Source organism: Lolium rigidum, chromosome 4, assembly GCF_022539505.1.
Source record: "Lolium rigidum isolate FL_2022 chromosome 4, APGP_CSIRO_Lrig_0.1, whole genome shotgun sequence".
Classification (NCBI taxonomy): Eukaryota; Viridiplantae; Streptophyta; class Magnoliopsida; order Poales; family Poaceae; genus Lolium; species Lolium rigidum.
Genome location: NC_061511.1, coordinates 262948813 through 262967916, shown reverse-complemented (window position 1 = coordinate 262967916; position 19104 = coordinate 262948813). Strand labels below are relative to the sequence as shown.

General features: G+C 41.7%; 1 protein-coding gene, 1 long non-coding RNA gene and 2 other non-coding genes across 4 annotated transcripts; 3 read left to right on the top strand and 1 right to left on the bottom strand.

Annotated features, from left to right (window-relative positions):
* Positions 1 to 1048: 1048 nt before the first annotated feature.
* LOC124706355 lies at positions 1049 to 2120 on the top strand. The gene is made up of 3 exons (XR_007004393.1): positions 1049 to 1138; positions 1330 to 1588; positions 1988 to 2120. It is a non-coding gene; the product is annotated as an uncharacterized LOC124706355 (long non-coding RNA).
* Positions 2121 to 6984: 4864 nt separating this feature from the next.
* LOC124705951 lies at positions 6985 to 8268 on the top strand. The gene is made up of 3 exons (XM_047237635.1): positions 6985 to 7038; positions 7419 to 7665; positions 7753 to 8268. Exons 2-3 carry the CDS (start codon positions 7423 to 7425, stop codon positions 8050 to 8052), a joined length of 543 nt encoding a protein of 180 aa, XP_047093591.1. The 5' UTR covers positions 6985 to 7038; positions 7419 to 7422; the 3' UTR covers positions 8053 to 8268.
* A 2807-nt stretch (positions 8269 to 11075) lies between these two features.
* On the top strand, positions 11076 to 11178 carry LOC124650667. Its single transcript, XR_006987098.1, has one exon. It is a non-coding gene; the product is annotated as a U6 spliceosomal RNA (small nuclear RNA).
* Positions 11179 to 18738: 7560 nt separating this feature from the next.
* Positions 18739 to 18841, bottom strand: LOC124650670. Its single transcript, XR_006987100.1, has one exon. It is a non-coding gene; the product is annotated as a U6 spliceosomal RNA (small nuclear RNA).
* Positions 18842 to 19104: the final 263 nt, after the last annotated feature.

Genomic DNA, 19104 nt, shown 5'->3' with positions numbered 1-19104 from the left:
TATGTGATTATGCTGGCCGCCCATTGGTTAGGATGATACTTTAACATCTGCATTTTTACTTAGTTTGTCCCATAAACATTGGCATTCTTCGGGACTTCTGGTACACTTGTCTTTTAAGCATTGTGTTCCATAATGTTTTAGGTATGATTGACGTGGTGTGCTCTGCATAGACATGTTTTTTTAATTTACAGGAGGAATTAAAGTTACTAAAAGTTTTTTTTAATTATGAATCCTTACATGGAACCCGACGAATAAGAAAAAAGGAAAAATAGAGGAGAAGAACAAGGATGTAGATCATGTAATGATGCTTTGCATCTGGTTTGAGTTAGATTCAGTTATTGCTTTGGATTTATTTATGTTTGATGATTTTATCATTTGTTTGCACTAATTCAGGATAAGGTGCCAACTGCCAAGGTGGGATCATGGTTTAGGAACCCAGGAGCTGGTGTTGCTGCTTCAGCAAGTACCGGGTGCGGTGGCAAGTATCGTACAACTAGGACAACTGGCTCTTATGATGCCAATGGAAATGCCACTGCAGTACATGATTCAAGAGAAAAGAGAAAAGATAAAAGTGAAGGTGCTGATCTTAGCATTTAAATTTCCCCTTAAAAACACAAAATATAGTAGTTAAGATGGGCCTCCAACGCCCCATGTCATGTTCAGAAGTTGCTCTGAAATGAATTAAATTAGCCATGGAACAATGATCTGGCATACTATCATGATCTACTTTCATTAGTCTATACATAAGTGATATGTTTCTGCACTCCATCGTTATCTATTTTGAGAAATCGTACATCAGTACTAGATTTAGATTTAGTGTAATTTTCTGGCTTTGGAAGTTTTTACGTTTCACTTTTCTATATCAGTTCTTCAACTGAAAATGTGATCTACTCGGGCTGAAATTATGGACATATAGCCTACTTTGTTCGCTATTTCTTTCTGCTGATTATTGTCACGAAGTAATGCAGTATTTCTACCGTTGGATCTACTTTCTTTGTCCTATTGCCTACATTCTAATCACATTGTTATTTTTTCATATTCGTTTTCAGACTGAGAGGCTCTCTTGAGAACCACGTGGGTACCCCCTTTACTGATACCTGATCTTGATTACCTAGACCATGATGAGTTGATGCCAGAGGTAATTTTACTTTTCTTAGTGGTTTCTCTTGGGCATAAAGTCACTTACTCAGCATACTTGATTTTTGGCGTGTCATATTGTGTAAAATTGCTTCCAAAGAGGAAGTTGTTCAACTATGGTACCTGCCACTTCATATCGTTGCATCCTGTGATACAAAAGAAGGTTCCACCCTATCCTGTGATTATTGTCAGGAAGTAATCCAGGTTGGCGTACACCCGAAAAAAAGATGGAAATCAGGCAGTACACGCACAGTTCTGAAAACCACTCTGGCTCATCGTGACTCCTTTACCCGGTGCACCGGGTTACTAATGTGTTTGGTCATGAAAGGAAAGCTACTGATATAGCATGTCCAAAAGTATGGGAAGGCAGACAAGAGCACATCGGAAGTCAGCTATATCAACTACACGACAGATGCTTGCTACACTCGCCTAGCCTGATCAAGGAGTCCAGGTAACCCGGTATCTACACAATATCTTAAAATTTCAATGTAGCTGAACATCTGATGTTTGTCGTGAAATAATGTAGGTTGCCCTCATATCTCGAGAAGATATTGTTGTGAAATGTAGTGCAGATGCTTGAGAAAAAATATTACAAACAATGGATAGTTAAGAGGGCTAAGTTGCTAAAATATTAACACCTAACTAAAAAAGGAATGCAACCAACTTTAGCATTCGTAGTAAGATTCTTTTATCAACAACTTGTGCCAGTAATTATGTTAAATGACCACAAATATGACGATGGGGGAACCCACTGATAACACGAGTTTTGTGGAATTTTTCCAGTTATCATGTGCTCACTGGTCGCTACAACTTCTTATGAGTTTTTCCTTTATTTTTGCATGTGAAGCAGAGGAAGGAGAAACAAGCTTGGCTCAAGGATTTTAACTATGCTGTATTTTGCCCTCGGAACATGAAATACGATCATTTCAATAAGTTTTGCTTGATTAAATATGATGTTTCTAAATTAACAAAGGTTGAATGGTTTTACGGTAATTGATACTCGAGCTTATCTCCATGTAATATTTAGGTTGCAGTGGTGGTGAATGACCTACTACTCGAAGCCGGGTAAGCAATTCATTTTATATTATTTTCCAAGTAATTTTGGAGAAAACAGAACAAGTGCATTACTCCGTGTGGGAACAATTTGTTGCTGGTGTATGCAAATATATTTTCCTATCGTAGCAGTTTCTAAAGCTGGACGGTTCTTGCCACATTAAAAATTAGGTTTTGACAACTTTAATTAAAATATAAATTGTTTCTATTACCTCGGAAAAACCAGCTTCGCAATGGTAAGGATATCTGTAGCTTGTAACTCGGTCGGTCGGGTGGGGTAGGGATTGATTAATACATCAAGTTCATGTAGTGCTCAAAATTTGAAGCTTTTTTCGAGATTGCGGCTTTTTAAGCTTGATATGAACTCGGATGCCACACCGAGTCGATCGTGAGGAGGGAGGGATACTATTATCTTGAATTCTTGATCTCATCTTGATCAAGTGATGGGGTTGGCAACTTTGGACGTTGCCGATTCCCAACTCATGAGATCCTACTCAAAATACAACTTGGGAAATGGGATGTGCTCTTACTGTCTGCGTAGGCGTATTCTCGCATACAATTCGTGTGCTCGTGGTTGTGACAGAATAATAATTGTCTTTTTATTTCAAGTTTACCTCATGATTATGTTCAATCAATTGCAGCTTCTATATATAACCATCATGTGTGCATATTTACATTACTCTCTGTTGGGGACACTCTTTAAGCAACACCACCTATGAGGTTAGCTCTCACTTATATTTGCACCGAGGATCATACTCAAATATCTGACCATTGGACAAATGATACCTAGATTGTACTACAACTTAACTGACCTTATTTGTATTTTTCATTTTATAATTGGTAGCAGTTCTTTGCTGGGAAAAGTTCTTTCAGTAAAGCCTAATTTTATTAGTACAATAGTACTATATGATTGTATTCACATTCTTGGTAAGTTCATTAGGTGAGGGATGGCTTCATATCCAAATGTTCAGGGGTATTAAAATTTATGTGGTTCCGGGGAGGCGCAGGGTGGAAAGAGTGAGAGTGAGATGGAACGATACTTTATAGTAGTGGAGATACAATGAGTGGTAAATGAGATCTTAAATATTTAGAAGCTTAAGAAATGCACATGTCCATGCTGAAATGCACTTTGAAAAACTTTCCACTTATTATTCTTACCCCAACCTTGTTTTATGCGAGCTTACTGCAGGACAAGAGCTGGCATTTTGATGGCTGATGAGTATTACTCATCCTAACCTTCCGGTACTAAACACCTAACTGGCACTTTTGAAGGAGTGAAAACTAGAAATATGTTTTTTTGTTAAGCTACATAAATTTTTGCTTATTCTTAGGAGTATTCAGACGTAAATAATTTTTATTTTATTTACCGTGTCAATTGCTCACTTGTTCGAGAGGTCTATTTCTTTTTGTGGTTTGCAGCTTTACGAGGCTGCATTGGGTAATTGTTTTGAAATAGATGACCAGACTCCAATAGAATCCTCCACCATGGCAAAACACTATGACCTGCAAGGCAAACCATTATATGCTTACCATGATGTATGTTTCTTAATACTTGAAAATGTGCATTGGGAAACGACTATGCGTCTTTGTTTGGATTAGTTCTCCGTGAAGTTCCCGGACGAATTGTGTGACGTACTGTTGTAGATTAAGTATATATATTTTAGTGTAGTGCCATGTATTTGTTTGACACAATTGTACTGGCATGTCGTCAATTGTATCGGTGTTATAAAATATATATTCTTATATGTAGTCCATTTCCTCTGTTGATTGCTCCTAAAATTCTCGGAAAAGTATTTTGTAAGGTCCTTTATTTGCAATTAAATATTAATTCATACATCACATGTTACCTGATTGGAAATGCTTATTTCATGATATCGACGTCTTCTTTTTTCCATTTCGAATATTTTTGTATCACGTTATGAAGCTACGTTTCTCCCTTTGACGATTCCCTTTGGCCTCTCTTTAAGTATGAGTGGTTCCTTTACATGATTTAGAGAGCAAGATAGTTGTTCTTGGCAGGTTATTAAAGGTTTGAAGGATGGAGGAAGTCGGCTGCAGAGAGACGGTGTAGAATGTCGTCGTCGGTAACATCCAATCTGCCTCCCCTTGGGCTGTAGTCGATTCTTATTTAAGATGTTATTTTTGGGCAATAAGATAGGCTCTTTGATTTTTTTCATTATTCACCACTTATGCGTGTAATTTGCAATTGGGCTTTAGTATTTCTCAGGTGTCTTAAAGAATGATTTAATTGATGAACAATATTTAGCAGACTTGAGAGTGGAGACTTGAGTGAGTGTATTGCTGTGATGGTGTTGATTTTCATGATCTTGCAGAAATGTTGAATGAGATATACAGATTGAATATTTTATTGGAGGCTCTCCAAATGAAGTTGGAGAGTGCCTAAGAGGAGGTGGAGAACGAGCAAGGAATTGATTGTATGATTTTGTTCTCATACATATTTCTGTATGTTAGTCCCCTTTCCACCTCTTTGTATGATTGCGATAGGAATTATCATGATGTAGTACATTATAATATCCCTGATTTGTTTTGAATTTCATAGTGAGTTATGAATTATATGTGTGCATTGAGAAATGAAATTTATCTTGATTTGTTTTGAATTTCATAGTGAGTTATGAATTATATGTGTGCATTGAGAAATAAAATTTGTGGACCCGTGGCAACGCACGGGCATTTTTACTAGTAGATTAAAACGGGGGAGAGGAAACTTCGCCGTAACTGACACGGAGAGGAATCTATTCTCGTATTACTCCCTAAGAGCATCTCCAGTCGCGTCCCCCAAACCGCGCCGGATCGAGCGTTTGGGGGACGTGTTTTGTTCGTGCCGCGTTTGGGGGACGTCGCTCCCCAGCTGCGTCCCCCAAACGCCGTCCCCAAACATTAAAAGTATTTTTTTTGGCTAGAAAGAAACTATTTAATAATATTCAAATCGGTTGAACATAAACAAATTATATATAAAACTTCGAAAAAATATAATTAAATACATATAAACTATCTACTTCTTCTTCTTCGCTGATGGCCCCGCCTCGTCGTCGTCATCGCGGTGGCGCTTCCTGCTCGTCACCTCTTCCGAAGAGGCGGTGTCGGCGCTCGACGCGTCGTCGTCGCCGGTGCTCGTCGGCTGCGCCTTGGCCTTGGCCTTGCCCTTGGCAGCCTTCGCCTTGGCCGCCTTCGCCTTCGCACGGGCCACCGCCGCCGCCGCGGCCTCGCTCTCTTCTTCCTCCTCCTCCCAGCCCAGCCATTCCTCCTCGCTGTCAACTGGCGGCGGGGAATCGTCGCCGCTGCTCGGCGTCCTGGCTTTGTCCCACCAATAGCGCCAGCCAGCAGACTTTCCCTCGCTGGAGGTGTCGGACGTGAGCTGGGAGATGTAGCTCATCGTCGCTGGAGGTGTCGGATGGAGGCTTGGATGAATGACGGCGTACGTACGGGTCTTATTGAGCGCGGATGAACGGCGGCGCAGAAGTCGAAGAGAGCAGCGGTTGCTCTTCCGAGGAGTCGGCGCTCCATTCCGGCGGGGTTGGCGCGTCGTCGACGCGGTTGCCAATGCGACGGTTCCGCTTCCTGTCAACTGCACCGTCGCTACGTATGTGGCGGTTGAGCGTCCGAGCCGCTGACGGGTCGGCCCCGCGCCTCCTCGCCTCTCACTTCGTTGTGTCCGGCGTGCCCGGTGCGTCCCCTGTGGGACGGGGACGGGCTCGGGACGCCGGACACCGTATCGGGAGCGCCGGACAAAAAAGGGCTTTGGGGCGCGCGGCTGGGAACGTTTTTTTGTCCGGCGCGCCCCAAATCCCTTTGGGGGACGGTTTTGGGGACGCGACTGGAGATGCTCTAATGACGTGTGAACGAAATCTTCTCGCGCTTTTATTATTAATAAAACAGGGAGAGGAAACTTCTCCGTAACGGGTGAGCGAAATCTTCTCGCGCTTTATTTCCACGTACGTGTCGTGGCCTCGCACCACGCGTGACAGCTGTTGTGGGAGTACTACGTGGCGCCCCCGACGCCTGTGGGCATGGCATAAATTATGGATCTTAATTGCTCACCGGCCTAATCCTTCCACCTCCTCACTGCTATATAAAGAGTCCCCTCCCCGACGATTAGCGCTGCATCTAATCTCTCCCCTCCTCCTCCCTTCTCTGTAATCACCAGCTCAAACCGTAACGCCAAGAACAACATCGGGAGATGAACGGAGACGACATGCACCGCCCCAATAACGCTGTACTGTAAGTCAAAAGCCTACCGATTCTTCGCTCGATTATCTGATGAATTGCAGACTGTCAATAGTGAGCGCTGAATATCGCACAAACTCGCCCAATAACGACTCAAGCCTACATCCTCTAATACTCCCTTTTATTTGATGAATTGCAGACTGTCAACAGTGAGCGATGATTATCGCACAAACTCCCATTACGGCCCAAGGCCCGCTCCCCTACACCCGTGCCCCTCCGCTCGTTTCTACTTCAAGTCGAGTTGGGACTTCGGAGTGCTAACGAAAACCCTAGCATCCACATTTCAGCCATGGCACAGCGCGGCCGTGGCAGAGGCGGAGATGGAGGGCGGAACGGAGGTGGAGGGTGGAACGGCGGCGGAGGTGGAGGGTGGCACGGCGGCGGACGCGGAGGGTGGAACGGCGGCGGACGCGGAGGGTGGAACGGCGGCGGACGCGGACGGTTGAACGGCGGCGGACGCGGACGGTTGAACGGCGGCGGACGCGGACGGTGGAACGGCCGCGGAGGCGGAGGGTGGAACGGCGGCGGAGGTGGAGGTCAGAACGGCGGCGGACGCGGACGGTGGAACGGCGGCGGAGGTGGAGGTCGTGGCGGTCGTGGACAGTAAGCTCTCGTTCTGTTACCCATCCTGTGCTAAGATTTATATTTTCTGGTTATATTAATATCTAAAAAAAACCTACTTGGATGCTGCAACTTGCGTTAACTAAATTATCAAGTTTTGACTTTAATAAGCTAGGCATATATCCCACATGTTCTCATAGTCTCTAGGATCCATAATAATTCGCTTGGATTCTGCAACTTGCGTTAACTAAATTATCAAGTTGAAGCTGCCTCCATAATTGTTTCACCAATTTACATTTGAGGAAAATGTGGCCTCCGTCTTCATCAAATCTGAAACATAGTGGACATCTTGTGTCTACATTAGGGTCTCAATATGCTCTAACAGTGAACCTTAACATTTGTATTTTTTCTTTTCTTTTTAGCTTCATGACAAGAGATCAAGCAAAACGTCTTGTCCAGCAAGAGAACCTGCGGTTTCGTCTACCTGCGCAAGCAACTGTTGGAGCGTTGCCTGTTTTCCAAATCCCAGCGCAGTTGACTCCTCCGGCACTTCAGCTGTACAGCAATGCAAGAAGGTTATATAATCTACAGACCTACCAATTGAAACTTGATGTTCAACTTCCTGGTGGTGTGGTCCAAGTTCCAGTTACCCCTGCGCATATACTTAAGGTATGATTTCTTCGCTTCCTAAATCAAAGGTATACCTTGTATTCTATTTTATGTGATAGATGTTCTTACAGTTCTCTTTTTTTGTAGCTTGAGGATATGCGCCACTTCCTTGTGCAGATTAGGGGTGGTGACAGCATAGTTCGCATCGCCGTGGATGAAACTAATGGGTACTCTGTTGCATTTCAAGAAGTGCGTGACACTGACATTGACCTCAATATTGTTCCATGGTGTCAATTGAAAGATTCAGGACATCTGCCTTCGAAGTTTCTTTCTAATATTTTGATTGATTATGATGTTTCCTACACACTTGGGTTAGTATCTAACTCTCTGTTGTTATCATCAATGGTCCCTTTGTATGTTTTGTATTGTACTGTGTCCTCATCTTGACAGTTAGAAGTAGATGTGATTTTATTTGATGCAAGATTTGATGTGGCCATGTATTAGAGGATCATGTAGTTCATGTTGAACATGTACTGTAACCTGTAGGTGACAATTGATAAAAGACAGTAGTTTGCAGGGTAAAAAAAAGTCAGTAGTTTGTACTTTTCATGTTTAACTGAATTTTAGCACTACGTGCATTCAGAAAAGGTGTAATTTTATATCCACATCCGAGCAAGAAAATTGATGAACTACTGCATGGTTTAAATTTTTATAATGTAGTAGTTGCTTTGGTGAAGATATTTTAGTTACTCATCAGTTTATGAAATTTTTAGTGGATACCCTGTTTCACTGCTAGTTATGACTGAATTTTGTGCACAGCCGAACTGGAAGTGTTCAAAGCCATTACTGAAAAACTGGCCTTGTGGCGATCGGTCGGCCGTGTAGTTTCTATCTGATCCCTTCTGGGTCTTTAGTCCTGTGTCTTGTAAGCTGAGGACTCGGGCATGTCTGCGACCTCGGCTCCTCTCTAACAATGCTCAACCTCGGAGATGGCAACATCTTGTTGTAAACTTTCCTCCCCACTTAATAAAGACCGGCCTACGGCATCTTGAATCTGCTTCATCTTCTTCTATCGGGTGCGCGTCAGCGCTCCCGATGGGAGTAGCCCCCGAGTCTAGGTACGGATGCTTGCAATCCGTGCGTAGATTCAAGTTGTACCACTCGAATATTCTCCTCTCGCCGAAGTTCTCCGCAGGTCTTCATGGGTCAGTCGATATATTTTCTTTATGTAAGGGATAATGAGTAACGTGCCCAACTTTTGTTGGTTAACTGCCGATGACAAAACAACGTTACCCTACACAGAATCAAGTCCCCGGACATGATCCTGGAGTGCAAAAAACTTCTATCGGGTGCGCGTCGCGCGCTCCCGATGGGAGTTGTCCTCGAGTCTGGGTGCGAGTGCCTGTAACCGAGTGCAGACTCGAGCTATTCAAACAATATTTCTTCTATTCCTTTTTCCTTCAACTGCTCATTATGTCGGGTGCGCATCTCGCACTCCCGATGGGAGTAACCCCCGAGTCTGGGCGCGGGTGTTTGCAGCCGAGTGCAGACTTAGGTCAAGTAATTATCTCTTCCTCCAAAACATTTTTCCTTCGAGTCTTCATTTTATCGGGTGCGCGTCAGCGCTCCCGATGGGAGTAGCCCCTGAGTCTAGGTACGGATGCTTGCAATTCGTGCGTAGACTCAAGTCCTTCATCCGATAACTTTCCATTTTTCCTTTGAATGCTTCTAGGTTTTTTTTATGACGTCACTGTTGACGTGTAGCAGCTGTAGGCTGATTGACAGGACTTGACCTGACGGGCCTACCCTAGTTCTGCGCGGGCAGTTTTTAGGGCTTGACCAGTGCACACGTGGCGATCAAGGTGTCTCCTCGATTTATCCTCTACTTCAGGTTGCGTTCCGCGCGTAATTGGAGGTATCTATCTACCCGGGTTCTCGCTGTGAAAGATTGGGCAACACCTAATTGGCCCACATATGACCATAGATATAAAATACGATAGATAAGATAACTAACTAGGTGGAGTCCTGAAATTGGGCTTCACCTCGGGCTTCATGCCCGTATCATCTGAAGTTGGGCTTCACCTCCTCTTCATAGGAACAATAGGAGGTGCAGGGATGCCCTCATCAGCCGAACTCCATCTCTTAAAGCTTGAGCTTCCATCACTAGGGTAGGCGATCCCTGGTTATACCAAAGGGCTTGTGCCTTTAGAAGTTTACATGTACGGTCACGTATAACACACCCATATGTGCCCTAATTACTCTCAATATTAAATCCATAAATCCATCGTTAACATTTATGTTATAGTACCTTCATCCGGTGGTTTCCAACTTGAATTAGTTCTTTTCGGTTGAACACTTTTGTTTTTCCCAACCTGATGAAGATTTGTAGATGAATCTTATCCTGGCTAAAAAGCGCCATGAGGCACTGGTTCACGGTAAACATATCGATACATGTATCAACTATCACACGCCCGCATCGGCAGTTTGCATCTCAGCGAATTCCTTCGGAAAGAGTGACCTAGCAGAGCCTTGTCAAAATGGCACCCGTTATGATCTAATAGAACCACGCCACGTCAGTGCTACGAGTCTGCAACGGCCAAATACCCCAAACCATCCAAAATCTACCCAAAACCACCCAACTCCGCCCAAAAACCGACCGAGGGGGAGATTTACCTAGTATTGAATAAGTAAGTGTTAAAATCACACACCAAGAATTTAGCAGGATTTTGCTCGTAACAAACATTTGAGTTTAGGGGGATTTTGCTCCAATCACCAACATTTAAGGGTAAAATACATAGTTAATCCTTATTTTTTCGAAAAGACTTCGCTGATCCGCCAACTTTCCCCAACAAAATGTTGCCTCGCCAACTTTTATGAAGAAAACAAAACTATAACTTGCGCCATGTGAGGACTGAGGAACTAACAAGGTCTTGAACAACTATGAGCCCCCACGTCTTACGTGTCTTCGACTCGAATACGTCTTTTTTTAGCACACGGTGTGCATGTCCATGAATCACTACTTTCATTGAAGCCTATGACTGAGAAATAACCAGAATGATAGAGCTCATCATGGTTGGTTTTCTTATGAGTGCTGTATCATATTTCCAATTTTCCAAACTCAGTCTCGTGTCGGACATGGCGCACACGCCTCATCAAAGAATCATGAGAAGGCAATCGTGTTTTTTCTATAGCAAGCTCTTTCTCGCCTGGATCGATGGACAAGGCGATCAGAGGGATTTTTTTTAGATGAAGACGATCAGAGGGAGTGGCGTGAAATTGGAGGAGAGGGGCCGGAAGAAGCTTGGTGGGCTGTCTACCGAGTTGGGCCATGAAAGAAGATGTAGCCCATGCGGGGTCGCGAGGCTGGCGCACGGGCACCGCGGAGGGAAACAGACTTGATGTTTAGTCCCACATCGACAATCGACCGGAGTTGTGACCGGTTTATAAGCTCGCTTGTTGCAACTGTGATTGTCCCTTCGGGGACATCCGATAAAATTGGAACGATACAGAGAAGATTAGCATGGCCCCTGCGCAAGGATGACACGCACAAATCAAGAAATGGTCCAAAAAAATTTGAGATTTCAAACGCCGGTCCTTCCCACTCTCAGATATGCCCCTAGATTCTCTCTTTCGCGACCTTGGTTTTTTCTGTATTAGCGCTCTAGTCCGTCTATGCTCATAGGCGTGCTCTAGCGGTTTCTACTTGAGCCCTTCTATTTTACGTGCCTTACAAATAGGTCCTTTTTAAGAAAAATGTTTCATGCCTTTCAGGCCATAACATTTCGACTATTACTAGCGCTAGGTCTTCATTTTGCTACGAATATGTGCCTGCTATTGTAAACCCTAATTGCTTACGATCTGACGAAGCTTCACTTTCAAACTGGTCTTTTAGCTTTTCTTTCAAAAATTTCATTGCATATAGCCCTACATCACTACATGATAGCTAAGTTGTTTCTGTGATATTTAGTACTAAAATGTTTCTCAATAAGGATTATTCACTATATCATCACAAATCAAACTGTGAGAAGGATGCAGTGCTTTGTAATCCAACCATGTATGTACAAGATAGTAGATAACGCACGGGGGCTGAAACCATGCTTGGAAAGTTCGTGAACAATTAGCCGTAGCCACCTGACGCACGTTCAGGCCTCGCACTCTTTTTTTGCGAACATAAAATAAAACACTAAGGAGACTACTAAGTGTGGAAAAGAGAACCAGGAGATAGAAACAATTGCATGTAAGTATGGATCATTTTAGTGCTAGAAGGCAGTCTTGCTACACCACACAAACCTTAGACAAGAATACATGTTATGTCTAGTTCATATTGTCTTTTTTGAAACAAGTTCCTGCAGCATGTCCGTCAGGTCTTTTTTTTTCAGAAGCTTGTGATTTGTCTGGCTTCACTAGTCGTAGTCGGCGCCACCAAAAAACGCGTAATCTGGTTCGGCAGATGACCCCAGACATAGGAATGTACTCCGATCCTCTCACATGAACACCGAAGCAAGCTGAAACATATACACACACAATGTTAGAGATTGGAAAACAAGTAGAAATGGATTTATCTCAAACAATGCAAACCAGCTAAAAGATAACCGCATCCGTCCCACATATGAATCAAATATTAACGAACTGGAACATGAAGATGATACCACAAATGCAGATCTAAGCAGATGAGATGGTTTTGAACTAATTCAACACACGCCAGATTACATAAAGAAATTGACAAGAAGAATATTAACAAATAGGGAGTGCAACATGCTTTAAAAATATATATACACAGTGATTAACAGAGACAAATACAAGTGGCGGAAAGATAGGCCCAATAACAATAGCATTAATAATATCGAAACAAATGCATAAAGATAACCGATGAGGTGATTTCAAAGCACACCTAAGTCCGAACCTGATGCGTTCGAAACATAATTCCACAAAAGCACAAACAAAGCTTTAAAAACTATCGGTAGACTGATTTCAACTTATGTCTATTCTGCTACGAGAAAGTTCGGAAGAGAAAAAAACTATAGAAGCTTTTGTACCAAGTAAGTTCCTCTTGTCAGAGAATCAGGTAATTAAACTAGGTGAGTCCCAATTATTATTTAAAGCGGAAAAATCGCATGCTTGTATTTTTCTTCATTTTAACAGTGTGAGTGTAAGATGCTTGTTTGGGAAAAAGCAAATGGACAAGCAAGGGTGGATGCTTGAGTTCAAGGCTTAGCAACTTTTGCATATTCGAAAATTAAAGAATAATCCAGAGACTTTGCATCATCTTAAAACTGCGTAGAGGCAAAGAAAATATGATGAAAAATTTCATGCAAAAAAGATGGTTAATTCCATTAACTCATATCTCTGCATGAAGTAGGTGCTCAAGTTATAACATGGTGCACATCTTTGCCTTTTTTGAACTTCTTTAAAGATGCACAGGTAGTTAAAGCCTAAGCTCAAGCACGCCACCCTTCTACATACAATATCTACTCTCCATTCTTTTGTTTAAAAATGTGAAACTAAGTTCAAACAACATTTTACGTAAGACTTATCTAGATGTATTGCAATAAATCATGAGCTCACGTCATACACAATTACGGTCACACCAAATGATTCTAGTTGATTAGCACTAACACAATTAAGGTCACATCTAACAAATATACTATAGTAGAACAATAATGCCAGTTTGATCATTGACAAACTTTAACATGATCATGATGGTTCTTGTCGAAAAGAACAAATCGATTTAAAGATGAATATCCAGTGTAAAACACAGATAGATGTACGAATCTTCCATAACGGAATGCATCACCAAATAAAAAACTTGTGATTTAAGAATGAAAATCATGCTTACGAAGCTGGAATACAATGTTTAATGCAATGTCGGCATCATTAATCCTCGCGAGATAAGACCAACGAGAGGACGGTCAGTTTCACAACAATATAACTTAGAAGTTACAAGACATCACATTTTCGGTCGAGAAGAACCTTCTCGAGACTGGCTATTCTAGCAACTATACACAAATTCCTCTTTTCTTAGCATCTATCGGTGGTAGGTACGAATCATCATTTAAGATCAGTCTGATGGTCTAGGAACTAAGATGTGATGGATGTGTCAAAGACCCTAGACAATAGATGTTCCTCCCCATTTGTTTCCTGGGCTCAATATAAATACAACTAAACAGAAGCATGGGTTCAAAAGTAAACAGCAACACAAGAAGATCCACATCCACATTGCTTTGAAACAATGACAAAAATGAGGTGTCATCTGAACATTGCAACATGCATTGTTTATTTTCTGTTGGAACAGAAATTACGAAATGCTCATTTTGTAAAGTAGCAAGCGCCTGGTTCAGTTTAGGCAAGATCAGTTGGTGATATTATTTGTAGTGAAAGACAATGGCTTATTATGAAAATACTCGGTATGTACATGTACTAAGCTCTAATAAACATTATGATTTTTCACACCCCAACAGGAGCCATGGACTAACCTTACAGGAGTCCATTGTAGCCGACCCTTCTCATCAAGATACGGTCACATCTTATCTTGTCATGTTTCAGCAACTTCAGAAAAGAGTCATTCCCACCTGTTAGCCTGCTAAGCAACACCTCATCAAGAACAATGTTCCGCGCCCGGAATGTGCTGTCAACAAACACAGGTTCATCACCAACAAAGGACGCTACACGAGGGACCATGTTAAAACCATAGTCCTGGAGTCTTAATTGTAACCGGGCAAGCCTTAGCCGAGCCCTCTGGCCATCCTTCTCAGCAATCATATCCAACAAGTGATCACCAGGATTGTTATCCGATGTTTGTCTTTCAATCAAGTAAAGAATCAGCATGAAAGCCATCTCAGATATGTCAGAATAATTGCGGATTAGCCTGGACTGAGCAGCTCCCAACACCCCATATTGAGCAGCCCATGTTTCAATGAACCCCCACTTGAATATTTCATTGACCAGGACAAACAGTGTATCCAGGTGTTTTCGCCCTTGAGGCGTTCCTTTTTGGGAAGGATTATCCCTGAATGTTTTTAAGAACTGAAACATTCCAGGCCCAGTATCCTCGTCAAAAGTGACATCAAGATCGCTGCAAAATAGAATTAATAAATGTTCAGAATAGTGCAAAACACATACAAGAAACTAATGCCAAAATTCAGTTAAACATGAAAAGTAGAAACAATAGTCTAGTTTTCGCGCTCAATTTACTTGTTCTGCAGCATTACGGTACAACAAATATGGAGGCTATAGTTAATATGAGCGCATATTTGTATACGAACTATAGCCTCCATATTAACTATAGCCTCCATATTTGTTGTACCGTAATGCTGCAGAACAAGTAAATTGAGCGCGAAAACTAGACTATTGTTTCTACTTTTCATGTTTAACTGAATTTTGGCATTAGTTTCTTGTATGTGTTTTGCACTATTTTAAACATTTATTAATTCTATTTTGCAGCGATCTTGATGTCACTTTTGACGAGGATCTGGTCAGAATGTTTCAGTTCTTAAAAGCATTGCAGATAATCCTTTCCGGAAAGAACGCTCAGAGGCGAAAACACGGATACAGCTGTTTGTCCTGGTCAATGAATATTCAGGTGGGTTCATTGAAACATGGGCTGCTCAATATGGTGTTGAATGCTTCATCGGCTAATCACGAATTATCGACTATATCCAGATGGCTTTCATGCTGATTCTTACTTGATTGAAAGACAAACATCGGATAACAATCCGGTGATCACTTGTTGGATATGATTGCTGAGAGATGGCGAAGAGGGCCGGCTAAGACTGCCCGCATAATAAGACTCAGGACTATGGTTTAACATGGTCCCTCGTGTAGCGTCCTTTGTTGGTGATGAACCGTGTTTGTTGACGGCATGCTGGCAGCGTAACAGTTGTTCTTGATGAGGTGTTGCTTGAGCTAGCAGATGGGAATGACTCTTTTTCGAGTTGCTGAAACATGACAAGATAAGATGTGACCGTATCTTGATGAGAAGGGTCGGCTACAATGGACTCCTGTAAGGTTAGTCCATGGCTCCTGTTGGGGTGTGAAAAATCATACTCCCTCCGTTCCTTTCTATAGTGCCTATAGATTTTTGGCATTTGTTTCAGAATATAAGGTTGTAGCTTAGCTTTTTTTTCAATTACCTCCTTCCCGTTCAGCTTCCAAATCGTTCAGCTCCCAAATTTATTATGGTAAGTTAGGAAGATATGAATTTCCCAAATTTTACGTTGATCTCAAATCGTTTAGCTAGGGGTCTTGTGTAAAAAATACTCTTGCGCTAATTTCCGTGCCAAAAAACTATAGGCACTATAGAATGGAACAGAGGGAGTAATTTTTATTAGAGCTTAGTACATGTACATACCGAGTATTTTCATAATAAGCCATTGTCTTTCACTACAAATAATATCACCAACTGATCTTGCCTAAACTGAACCAGGCTCTTGCTACTTTACAAAATGAGCATTTCGTAATTTCTGTTCCAACAGAAAATAAACAATGCATGTTGCAATGTTCAGATGACACCTCATTTTTGTCATTGTTTCAAAGCAATGTGGATGTGGATCTTCTTGTGTTCTTGTTTACTTTTGAACCCATAGCTTTAGTTGTATTTATACTGAGCCCGAAACAAATGGGGAGGAACATCTATTGTCTAGGTCTTTGACACATCCATCACATCTTAGTTCCTAGACCATCGAAATGATCTTAAATGATGATTCGTACCTACCACCGATAGATGCTAGAAAAGAGGAATTTGTGTATAGTTGCTAGAATAGCCATGTCTGAGAAGGTTCTTCCTGATCTGAAAATGTGATGTCTGTGACATCTGCTAAGTTATATTGTTGTGAAAGCGACCATCCTGATGGTCTTGTCTGCTGAGGATTAATGATCGTCGACATTACATTAAACATTGTATTCGATTACTGTAAGCATGATTTTCATTCTTAAATCACAAGTTTTTGTTTGGTGATGCATTCAGTTATGGAAGACATCGTACATCTATCGTGTTTGATGCTTGATATTCATCTTTAAATCAATTTGTTCTTTTCAGACAAGAATCCATCATGATCATGTTAAAGTTTGTCAATGATCAAGCTGGCATTATTGTTCTACTATATATATTTGTTTTGATGTGACCTTAATTGTGTTAGTGCTAATCAACTAGAATCATTTGGTGTGAGTCGTAATTGTGTATGACGTGAGCTCATGATTTGTTGCAATACATCTAGATAAGTCTTATGTAAAATGTTGTTTGAACTTAGTTTCACATTTTAAACAAAAGAATGGAGAGTAGATATTGTATGTAGAAGGGTGGCGTGCTTGAGCTTGGCTTGAACTACCTGTGCATCTTTAAAGAAGTTCAAAAAGCAAAGATGATGCACCATGTTATAACTTGAGCACCTACTTCATGCTGATGATATGAGTTAATGAATTAACCATCTTTTGCATGAAATTTTTCATCATATTTTCTTTGCCTCTACTGCAGCTTTAAGATGATGCAAAGTCTACGGATTATTCTTTAATTTTGAATATGCAAAAGTTGCTAAGCCTTGGACTCAAGCATCCACCCTTGCTTGTCCATTTGCTTTTTCCCAAACAAGCATCTTGCACTCACAGCTGATAAAATGAAGAAAAACTACAAAGCACATTTTTCCGCTTTAAAAATAATTGGGACTCACCTAGTTTAATTACCGATTCTCCACAAGAGGAACTTACTTGGTACAAAAAGCTTCTATAGTTTTTTCTCTTCTTCGAACTTTCATGACAGAGAATAGACATAAGTTGAAATCGATCTCACTGATAGTTTTTAAAGCTTTGTTTGTGCTTTTGTGGAATTATGTTCGAGCATCGAACTTCAGGTGTGCTTTGAAATCACCTCATCGATTATCTTTATGCATTTGTTTCGATATTATTAATGCTATTGTTATTGGGCTCATCTTCTGCACACTTGTATTTGTCTCCATTAAACTACTTTGTATATATATTTTTAAAGCATGTTGCACTCCTATTTGTTAATATTCTTCTTGTCAATTTCTTTATGTAATGCGCGTGTGTTGAATTAGTTCAAAACCATCTCATCTGCTTAGATCTGCATTGTGGTATCATCTTCATGTTCGATTCGTTAATATTTGATTCATATGTGGACGAGATGCGATTATCTTTAGTCTGGTTTGCATTGTTTGAGATAAATCCATTTCTACTTGCTTTCCAATCTCTAGCATTGTGATGTGTATATGTTTCAGCCTTGCTGATGTTCATGTGAGAGGATCGGAGTACGATTCCTATCTTTGCAGTCATCCGCGAGCCAGATGCACGCTGCTTTTGAGTGGTCACGACTAGTGAGCCAGGACAAATCACAAGCTTCGCTAAAAAAGACCTGACGGACATGTACAGTAGATCTTGTTTCAAAGCAGACAATATGAACTAGACATAACATGTGATTCTTGTCTAAGGTTTGTGTAGTGTAGCAAGTCGGCGCTTCTAGCACTAAAATGATCCACTACTTACATGCACATTGTTTCTATCTCCTGGTTCTCTTTCCGTACTTAGTAGTCTCCTTGATGTTTTATTTTATGTTCACAAAAGAGTGCGAGGCCCGAACGTACGTCTGTGGCTACTGACTAATTGTTCCACGAACTTTCCAAGCATGGTTTCAGCCCGTGCGTTATCTACTATCTTGTACATACATGGTTGGATTACAAAGCTAATTGCATCCTTCTTCACGGTTTGATTTGTGATGATATAGTGAATAATCCTTATTGAGAAACATTTAGTACTAAACATCCGCGTAAACAACTAGCTATCATGTAGTGATGTAGGGGCTATATGCAATGAAATTTTTGAAAGAAAAGCTAAAAGACCAGTTTGAAAGTGAAGCTTCAGTCGTATCTAAGCAATTAGGGTTTACAATAGTAGAACAACATATTCGTAGCAAAATGAAGACTGCGCTAGTACACGAAAAGGCATGAAACATTTTTCTTAAAAAGGACCTATTTGTAAGGCACGTAAAATAGAAGGGCTCAAGTAGAACCGCAGAGTAGCCATGTGAGCATAGACGAGACTAGAGGCCTAATACGAAAAACCAAGGTGCGAAAAGAGAATCTAGGGGGCATATGCGAGAGTGGGAAGAGCCGCTGGTTGTGAAATCTCAAATTTTTGGACCATTTCTTGTTGTGCGTCATCACTATGCGCGAGAGCCATGCTAATCTTCTCGGTATCGTTCCAATTTTACTCGGATGTCCCCGAAGGGACAATCACGGCTGCAACAGCGGAAGCATAAGCCGGTCACAGCTCCGGGCGTCGCTTGTCGATGTGGGACTAAACCCATCGAGTTTGTTTCCCTCCGCAGTGCCCGTGGCGCCGGCCTCGCAACCCCGCGTGGGCTACATCTTCTTTCATTGCCCAACTCGGTAGACAACCCACCAAGCTTCTTCCGGCCCCCTCCTCAATTTCACGCCACTCCCTGACGTCGTCTTCATCTAAAAACAATCCCTCTGATCGCCTTGTCCATCGATC